The sequence below is a fragment of the Penaeus vannamei genome, chromosome 37 (assembly GCF_042767895.1).
Source record: "Penaeus vannamei isolate JL-2024 chromosome 37, ASM4276789v1, whole genome shotgun sequence".
Taxonomy (NCBI): domain Eukaryota; kingdom Metazoa; phylum Arthropoda; class Malacostraca; order Decapoda; family Penaeidae; genus Penaeus; species Penaeus vannamei.
Window position 1 is genome coordinate 4,676,371 of NC_091585.1, and position 10,000 is coordinate 4,686,370.

At 39.0% G+C, this 10,000-nt stretch overlaps 3 protein-coding genes across 6 annotated transcripts in view; 1 reads left to right on the top strand and 2 right to left on the bottom strand.

Moving 5' to 3' along the window:
- Positions 1–154, bottom strand: part of LOC113810408 (uncharacterized) — a 32,017-nt gene extending 31,863 nt beyond the window's left edge. The window contains exon 1 of one of the 3 annotated variants that reach the window (XM_070115235.1): positions 1–154. This exon is cut by the window's left edge and continues 129 nt beyond it. The gene's annotated coding sequence lies outside the window, so the exon portion shown is untranslated. The other 2 variants (XM_070115234.1, XM_070115236.1) reach the window with 2 other exon arrangements.
- A 1,112-nt stretch (positions 155–1,266) lies between these two features.
- On the top strand, positions 1,267–2,010 carry LOC138859615 (uncharacterized). The gene is made up of 3 exons (XM_070115402.1): positions 1,267–1,605; positions 1,706–1,731; positions 1,854–2,010. The coding sequence occupies exons 1-3, from the start codon at positions 1,267–1,269 to the stop codon at positions 2,008–2,010; spliced, it is 522 nt and encodes a 173-aa protein (XP_069971503.1).
- A 3,558-nt stretch (positions 2,011–5,568) lies between these two features.
- The window catches only part of LOC113810422 (uncharacterized), a 12,287-nt gene continuing 7,855 nt past the window's right edge, over positions 5,569–10,000 (bottom strand). For both annotated transcript variants that reach the window (XM_070115083.1, XM_070115084.1), the window contains exons 6-13: positions 9,774–9,977; positions 9,152–9,319; positions 8,782–8,973; positions 8,227–8,391; positions 7,415–7,606; positions 7,049–7,208; positions 5,889–6,035; positions 5,569–5,645 (exon numbers count right to left, since the gene is read on the bottom strand). In XM_070115083.1, coding sequence (XP_069971184.1) covers positions 5,926–6,035; positions 7,049–7,208; positions 7,415–7,606; positions 8,227–8,391; positions 8,782–8,973; positions 9,152–9,319; positions 9,774–9,977 — 1,191 coding nt within the window. In that variant the 3' untranslated portion in view covers positions 5,569–5,645; positions 5,889–5,925. The remainder of the gene's footprint in view (positions 5,646–5,888; positions 6,036–7,048; positions 7,209–7,414; positions 7,607–8,226; positions 8,392–8,781; positions 8,974–9,151; positions 9,320–9,773; positions 9,978–10,000) is intronic.

The window sequence follows — 10,000 nt, forward strand, 5'->3', positions numbered from 1 at the left end:
GCATTATTAAATTATGCTTGTCTTCATCATATCACATATACTTGAGCGTATTTCTAAAGGATATTACATAGTGTAAAAGAAGCTTGAAGAGAAAAATAATATTAAATGTTTAGCAGATGTTCTGTTGTTAAGACTCGTGTCTCGGTTGGCGTTAATCGCTTCCGTATTTACTAACCGGCAACTTTGCAATTCACGATTGGCGGTGTTTGTAAATATGATATTAATCTGTCTAAGAGAAACAGAAAGTCTTATCACCATATTCTAAAGAGACAAAAACAGATTCATATGGTGTTTAATTGTTATTTCATGGGGAGGGTTGAAGGGTATCGTCTCTCTGTTTACGTGAACAGGTGATTGAGTTTCGTCTGCTTTGCGCGGGGTTTTTAAAAAATAGCGGGGGGATAAGTGCGCATTTCAAATGTATATGGTTTTCTATATATTTTTAATTGGCTGTTAACGGAAAAGTACAAACTAATTGAGTAAGTCAAAGCTATTGCAGTTGCTTCCGCTCATTAATGCCACGTACTAGGTTTTTTTTTGTATTTCTGTAATGTGCGCATCTTCTTGGTTCATTAATTTTGAATCACACTAATTATAGAGTATGTTGCAATATTTAAAACATTTCTTAAAAATGTATATATGTATATATATGTATATATACATACATATATATATATATATATATATATATATATATATATATATATATATATATATATATATATAGACACACACACACACACATCGTTAGACGTGGTACAGCGATGCGGTAATTCAGCCAAATCGACCACATTGCCATTAGCACTCGGAAGATCTTCCAGAACTGCAGGGTGTGCCGAGTTCCGTAATACTGACCCTAGGGTGATTCATTCGGACAGGCTGAGGGAGGGATAGTGTGCCCGGGGGTTTGCTGAGGCAATTTCTGGTCGTTACACAGCACTCGACAAACTGACGGTCCCTGTGCTTCTGTGGGACACCTTCAAACGCGAAACGCTTGATGCAGCTCAAGAATTGATTGGTGAATGTCCAAGGGCAAAACCGAATTTTATCTTGCTGGAGACACAGGAAGCTACAGATGCCTGTCGTGCGGCTCGTCTGACAGGGGATCAGGATTTGCACCGTTCTCACTAGGTGGCTGTTAAGGAGGGACAAGGTACAGTTTATTAGGAGGCTTGCATAGGACGTCGAAGGCCATTCTTAGTGAATGACCTTCGTCATACCATCCAAGCTCCGAGAAAGCTGAACTCCAAGCCCTCTTCACAGGTGATGGCAGTTCACTTAGTAAATGGCCAGATCGTCTCAGATCCTGCTGAGCAGTTGTATCAGGTTGACCCACCAGCAGTTAACTTGGATGCGGGTAGTGCCGAGATTCGGGGCCCACCCATCAGTGAGGACCCACCCTCTCTAACTGAAGTTATGGGGGCGATCTCCCAGCTAAAGAGTGGTAAAGCAATGGGTATCCGCGGCGTCCCAACTGAACCGTTAAAGGCTGTGATGGAAATAGGGCGCGGGGGTTGCATGCTGTCCTACCTGCCATCTGGCAGACTGATACCGTTCCCCCGGACAGCATCAATCACCGAGGCATCGCACTGCTCAGTATACAAGGCAAGGTTCTCACTCAAATCCTTCTAAGACGTATCAGAGACCACCTGCTGAGGCACCAGACACTGGAGCAATCTGGATTTAATCCTGTTGTCCACAATAGACCGTATCCTCGCGCTTCGAGCCATTGTAGAGCGCCGCCGTGAGTTCGGGCGTGGGCTGCTTGCAGCCTACATCGACCTCAAGGCGTTCGATACGGTGCATCGGGAATCACTCTGAGAGATCCTGAGATTGAGAGGAATTCCAACAAGGATTATTGGAAACATAGCAAGCCTGTATACTGGTACTGAAAGTACTATAAAGCGTGGTGGGGGCCTGTCGAGCTTCTTTCCTGTTAGTTCAGGAGTGAGCCAAGGCTGTGACCTTGAACCCACACTTTTCAACTTGCATGGACTGGATAGTGGGTAGAGTTACTGTTCAAAGTCAGTGTGGAGCGACTCTGAGCAATATCAAGGTAACCAACCTTGACTTTGCTGCTGATGTCTTTGGAAACTCTAGTGATGGTTTTGGATACATTTAGCAATGAAGTGAAGCCCTTGGGTCTAGAGGTCTCCTGGACCAAGACCAAGATCCAGGACTTTGGGGATTTGCTAGGAGAATCAGTTCGGTCAGTACGTGCTTGCAGCGAGGGCACTGAAGTCACAGAGAGCCCTGATGATATATATATGTATATATATATATATATATATATATATATATATATATATATATATATATGTATGTATATGTATATATATCATATGTATATATATATATACATATATATATATATATATATATATATATATATATATTTTATATATATATATATATATATATATATATATATATATATATATATATATATATATATGTATGTGTGTGTGTGTGTGTGTGTGTATATTATATATATATATATATATATATATATATATATATATATATATATATTTATATATATATATTATATATGTGTGTGTGTGTGTAGATATATATATATATATATAGATATATATATATATATATATATATATATATATATATATATATACATATATATATATATGTATATATATATATATATATATATATATATATGTATATATATGTATATATATATATATATATTGTATACAATGTATGAAATGTATGTATATATATATATTTGTATACAGTGTATGAAATGTATATATATATATATATATATATATATATATATATATATATATATATATATATATATATATATACACACATATATATACAGACATACATACATACATTCACACACACACACACACACACACACACACACACACACACACACACACACACACACACACACATATATATATATATATATATATATATATATATATATATATATATATATATATATATGTAAACAGTAGATGAAAATGATCAACTATTTTAAAAGAAATATGAAAAATGTGTATATTCTGAGTAATGTATTGGCAAGATGATTACACAAAAAGGTTGTTTAATAAAATCTCGATCATATGGAGTGCTTCCTTTAACTTTTCTTTTTATTGGGGGGGGGAGGGGGGGTAACAACTATTTCATTCCCAGCTTGCTTACAGTTTTAGAGCATTTCTTCCATTTTTTCCTTTGTCTCAACTGTTAGCACCACATCATTCATATGCAACATCTCCCACATGCACTCCAACATCTATTTCAAAATCTTCAGAAGTTCTATGAGCAACTGTACTTTAGACAACAACAACAGACATTCGGCTGGTTTGTTAAAATTGTGAACAGTCATTATACGGACAAGTATTTACACAGAAATAAATGCGTATCTATCAGTCTAGACATGCATATCTACTGCACAGATAGTGATAAATGTGTATATGTATGTATATATATCTATGTATCTATCTATCTATCTATCTATATAAAATCTCATAGACACACATATGCAATTATTTCTGTGTATATGCATCTATATACACGAATAATCATCGGGTCAGGCTACGTACAATTTGAACAAACCGGGTGATTGTCATCATTAAGCTCTCAAACTCTCCAGCATCTTTTACCTTAATGGGTGGTTCCCCAGGATGGCCCTAGCATGAGCCATTAATTAGGTCTGTTGCCAGAGATTTCTCTAAGTAATTAAATAACCAAGTGACTGAGCACTCCTAATGTGCATCCAATACAACTGGTACTGTTTCCAAATTAACAAACACGTTACAAAAGGTTCTTCTTAACATATTTCTCTTGTAATTGCCATGTGAAGCATAGCCCCTGGGGAGATTGAATTGGGGATACATCTATAAAAGATGAACGGAAGGCTGGACTAAATTTGTGGCCAGCCTGATCCAACTTGGGTCCTACCCAAGATAGACAGACTGGTTCTTTGGCTGGTCCACATTGGGTTGGGTTGTGGTTGAGATATGACATCTCTAAAACATAAAGGCTAAGCTCATTCTTACTATGACCCATGGCATGTGTGTATGGGGGAGGGGTTGAAGGGGCAGTAACCCCAGGCATCCAAACAGGGTGGTGAGCATCCAATCAGAGAGGGAAATAAGAAAATGATTTTGAAATTTATATTCAAATTGAATAGTGTTTATTTCATGCTTTATCTGTGTTTACATATTCAAAATATCTCTCATTATTAGGCCTTATACTCGAGTCTTTGGGGCATGCAATCAAGGAGCTGGCCCTGAGCATCACTAGACCTCTGCACGCCTCTGCCTCGGACCTCTGTTAATCTCTGGAAAGGTTAGTTTTTGCAGGGCACTCTCAGCTGTGGGATAATCATCTGGGTCAGGCTCAGGAGCATGGTACTGCCATTACTTGTAACAGGCCACATGTGTCTCCGGTCAGCAGCTTGGGGCACTTGTTACTTTTAACTAGCCAATAACATGTCTCCAGCCATGGTCTTTAGCACATACTATAACATCTACAATGGACTGTCCTGCCATAAATCCAAAATGACAGTCATAACAACTGATGATGCTCTTCAGTCTCCTTTATTGTACTCTCTCCTAGAACGCTGTGTCATGCCCTAACAGTTTCAAGTATTCATTACGTACCACACTGGAAACCATCAATGAACAGTGCAAACATTCCTCCACTGGTCTGGACTGTTCTCATCCTGTGGCATGCTGTGATATACATTTGCTAACGCACTTCTTCCTGTTTTTTTTTTCAGCATATTTCTAAGCACTCCAGGACCAGGAGTTTTTCCTATATTTGTGTTTTTTGAGAAATGCCAAATCTAGCAATCACATTGTATTTGTGTGTTTGTGCATATTCACATCCTTTTATAATTCCTTTTTCTTATTTTTTTCTGTATTAATGATATTCTTTAGATGCAGGCTGTTGCCCACCTTTGCTGTGAGTTTTCACCAATTTAAGTATGTATGTCTCTATGCATGTACAAATGTATATAATTGATATATATGTATATATGTATACATACATATACATATATATGTGTGTGTGTGTATATATGTGTATGTGTATATATGTGTATATATGTGTATATATATGTATATATATATTTGTACATATATATGTGCATATACATGTATATATTTGTATATATATGTATATAGATATATATGTGTGTATATATATATATAAATAAATAAATAAATAAATATAATATGCATGTATATGTGTATGTATATATATATATATATATATATATATATATATATATATATATATATATATATATATATATATATATAATGAATATATATAAACACACACACACACACACACACACACACACACACACACACACACACACACACACACACACACACACACACACACACACACGCACGCACGCACGCACGCACGCACGCACGCACGCACGCACGCACGCACGCACGCACGCACGCACGCACGCACGCACGCACGCACGCACACAAAACACAATACATTAACCATTTGCATCTGACAATAATAATTTCCTTCCTAATAAAGTCATTGTAATGAAACAAAAAATAAATTCTTAAAATTTATTTTGGTATCATTCCACCATTTAAAAATTACACAAGCAAGCATTAATTTCCATATCCCAACTGCAAAAGAGAGAAAAAAAGTAATTCAATGTCAAGTTTACCTGGATTGACAAATTAATCTATATACACTCAAAAAGACCATTCCATATATGGCCTCTGATTCTGAACTTTACTTCAGTATATATACATTTTTTTTTTTTTTTCAATATAAGTAAACTTCCTAGGAATTCAAAAAAGAAGAGAAAGTACATAAAAAAGTACCACTCTCTTCATTTTAGCCAACAAAAGACCCCAATAACACACCTGCCAATAATCCTATTATCTTCAGAAGAACCCTGCATCAGTGTATAACCTTTTTGTACTTCTTGACGTGGACGTACTTCTTGACAACGTGTACGTCATTTTCTTCCATCTCGGTGAGGTTCATCATCTTAACTTTGTCATATGCACCTTCGAGGGGAGAAAAACACCAGATAAATTATTACATTATTACTAAATAAGGGAAAATACCTTGCTGCAAGTACACTAATTAAGAATCAACTTTTAATGTATTGAATGAATCTTTCAAATGATGCCTTTGTTAAAAGAAAGAGAAAGAGAGAGGGGGAAGCAGGGGGGAAGCAGGGAGGGAGGGAAGAGAGAGGGAGGCGAGGGAAGAGGGAGGAGAGAGGGAAGGAGAGAGGGAAGGAGAGAGGGATGGGGAAAAGGGGAGAGGGGAGGGGAGAGGGGAGAGGGGAGAGGAGAGGAGAGGAGAGGGGAGAGGAGAGAGAGGGGAGAGGGAGAGAGAGAGGAGAGGGAGAGGAGAGGGGGAGAGGAGAGGGAGAGAGAGGGGGAGAGGAGAGGGAGAGAGAGGGGGAGAGGAGAGGGAGAGAGAGGGGGAGAGGAGAGGGAGAGAGAGGGAGAGAGAGGGGGAGAGGAGAGGGAGAGAGAGGGGGAGAGGAGAGGGAGAGAGAGGGGGAGAGGAGAGGGAGAGAGGAGAGGGAGAGAGAGGGGGAGAGGAGAGGGAGAGAGGAGAGGGAGAGAGAGGGGGAGAGGAGAGGGAGAGAGAGGGGGAGAGGAGAGAGAGAGAGAGGGGGAGAGGAGAGGAGAGGAGAGGAGAGGAGAGGAGAGGAGAGGAGAGGAGAGGAGAGGAGAGGAGAGGAGAGGAGAGGAGAGAAGAGAAGAGGAGAGGGCGGCGGGGGGGGGGGGGAGAGAGAGAGAGAGAGAGAGAGAGAGAGAGAGAGAGAGAGAGAGAGAGAGAGAGAGAGAGAGAGAGAGAGAGAGAGAGAGAGAGAGAGAGAGAGAGAGAGAAAAGAGAGGGAAGGGGGTATGTGAGAAGAGAGAGCAAAAAGAAAAACAGAGAGAAGAGAGAGAATGGGTAATTGAGTAAAAGAGACAAAGAAACAGAGAAGAAAAGAATGAGAAAACAGAGAAGAGACACACAAAGACAAAATGAGACATTATTGAAAAAAAAAACTACTCACCCCTATTGGGTCCTTTCTTCACTCCAGAACGATATAAAACAGACACATGGACTCCACATAATCTCAGCGATTGTATCATGTAATCCATGTATCGGTGTAGGTAAAACTCGTCGATCACAAGGCTCTTTAATCCACGTAAGTACTTAAATGTCACTTCGTCCTGCAAGAAAAGGCTGTTGTAGTTTTCAAAACATTTGGATTTTGAAGAAATGAACAAAACATTTGATACATCATCTATGACAATGATCATACACAAACAAAATTATATACAACAATTCTGAAGTAAATTCTGCTGTGCACCCGTGTAAGCGCATACACAGAAAACGCACACAGACACACATACCACCCATTCCAATTTGCCCTCACCTGAAGATCCATCAGCATGACGGGCACGTCTGTACAATGGCGAATCAGCTGTTTGTAATCAATGTCTCTATCCATGAGGAGAGCATCACTGTGTGCAGGTAGCTCACGCGGCACATCCTCATGGCACGAGATTACCGACAGGTGTGTCAGTTTCTTTAACACAGCTAGGGACCCTCCTATGCATCCATAGACCTGTGCGTATGAGAAAGGATTCAATGTTGTGTGTCATTTCTAGTGATAGTTGCAACTAGCTTAAATTCTTTCCACTTTCTTCCCCAAGAAAGCAGGAATTCTTTGTTATTTTCACTCTTATAGAGGTACCTATTATTTTGAAATCTGTTTGTCCAAGTTAATCTACATCTCATTCTCTTTAAGTGAGAGATCTTAATGATGCAATCAGCTAGGAATAACTTATGAAATAATACATAGCAAACCATACACACTTGTTAATAGAAAGATATATAATTTTCTCTGTCCTTCCATTAACTTTTATTAAAAAGTACTTATATAAAAAAAAGAAAAAGAAAAAGAAAAGGAGAAAAAAAATATATATATTCACAGAAATCAACCACTTTTCTCCAGTAAAAATACTCCCCCTCCCCTCTAAAACACCAACCAACACAATCCACTCACCCAAACAGACCTCACATCACCCTCCTAACCATAAAAATTGTCCTCCTCTCCCCTTTCCCTTCCCTTTCCCCCTCCCCCTCCCCAGCCCAACCCCCCAACCATGAACAAACCCGATAATTTTTCTCCAACCTCCTAATGCCCCCCCCCCTCCTCACTTTCTCCAAAAGTGCTACACTTGCCAAAAATGCTGGTGGAGCTAGAAGAGTGTTGCTCAGGTACAGTTCCTTAACCCAGGGGAAAGCGGAGAGGAAATTGACGATCTTGTCCGTGCTGTACTCCTCCTGAACATTGTTGGACATGAACTCTAGGGTCAGGTTCTTGATGGACGGGAACATGGACATTTTCTGAGGGTAAATGGCCGAGATGGAATGGTTAGATTACAAATTTAAATCTTTTGGACAAGATCTACAGCAAATCATTTAAAAATCCCCAGCAATTTATGAGCATCAAAACAAAGAGAAGGCAATCATATTTTTCTATGAAAAGCAAGTAAAAAAAAAAAAAAAAATCCAATGGTTATGTCAAAATAAATCAAATGATGTCCTGGATAAACTATAAATCCTAATTTAGAGCCTCTTTCTTTTCTTAACCACCATTTCACAAAAAATAAACCTTTCCTATTTACATACCTCCTACTATGTCTCTGAACACAGGAAAGTAAACTATACAACAGTGGCAGAGAGAGAGACTGATAGAGAAAGAGAAACAAGGACAAAGATCTGGCCCTGTGTCACCTTTGCATCCTCCTCGGGGACATCACCCTCAAAATAATTGACGGGGAGGTTGAACCGCACAATGTCCTGGGGCATGACGCGGAGGTTTAGGATCTCCAAGCTGGCCATTTCCGCCAGCAGCACTGTCAACTCCAGGTCTGTGAGGGCCATTGCCTCCAGGTCAAGCTTCTTTACCTGTTTCATCGGAGCAATCTGAAGAAGAGATTAGTTTCATGCACTTCATTATTGCTACTAATGTGGCAAAATGGAGACTAACTATCTATACAAAGGCTGATTGATATGGTAAAAACATATCTTGAATGATAAATTATCAAATGATTCCCAACATACTGATGTGTCAGGTCATTAGCAGAAAACACATGATACTCACTGAGCACAGGAGGGGTATACTTGGCCTAATATTTTCTGTGTTCATGAGTCTCATATATGACAGTTTGGGGCATGTCTTTGTTGCCCGTTTGATCTGATCAAAATTCATGTCTTGGCAATTCACGGCCAGGACGGTCACATTTAACTTGCGGCTCCCATTACCTCCATTCTGGGGGGGAGAAGTAAAAATAGTGCCAAAGATCAAATAAATATCTCTGATAAAACAATTAGCTGTGTTTATAAAACATCACAAAGAAAATTAAATATAAACAGTCTTGTTTACATATGAACTTGTATGTCAACATGTTTCAAATATGAGAAAAAAAAAAAAAAAAAAAAAAAATACAATTTTTTTTTCATGAAAACTAATCAAGATAGAACAAGTACCAAATACCAACAATTATACTGATTATAAAAATAGAAAAATAATAAATAATGATACTCATACCTCCTACTTAAGACTGACCATATATAACAGGAGGAACAAATGGGCCCAACTCAGCTAACGGCCCAAAATACACACTTTTACAAACAACCTGTGCAGAATGAGAGACAAACCCTCGTTTGTCGTTCACGATACAGAATGGCATCCATCGTGTTCAAGAAAATGTATCCTGCTTTACCTTGTGCTTGGCTTCCATATCCAGCAGGTAGAGCACAGCGTCAAACGTATTCCAGTAAGTAAGAGTCTCGACTGTCTCCATCTTGGGCTGCAGGGCTAAGGCAACGGCTCCCACTGGTATGCGCATCGCATTCTGGCTTTTGAGCAGCATGTTGTTCCGCAATACCTCCAGGTGTGGAAGGGCTAATTGCCAGCTTGAATTTTCCTGCAAGGTGAGAGAAAGAGAGA

Coding starts and splice junctions, on each gene's coding strand:
- LOC138859615 (XM_070115402.1), top strand. CDS start 1,267: ATGGCAGTTCACTTAGTAAATGGCCAGATCGTCTCAGATCCTGCTGAG. Junction 1,606..1,705: donor CGCACTGCTCAGTATACAAG/GCAAGGTTCTCA, acceptor TGTCCACAATAG/ACCGTATCCTCGCGCTTCGA. Junction 1,732..1,853: donor TCCTCGCGCTTCGAGCCATT/GTAGAGCGCCGC, acceptor AATTCCAACAAG/GATTATTGGAAACATAGCAA.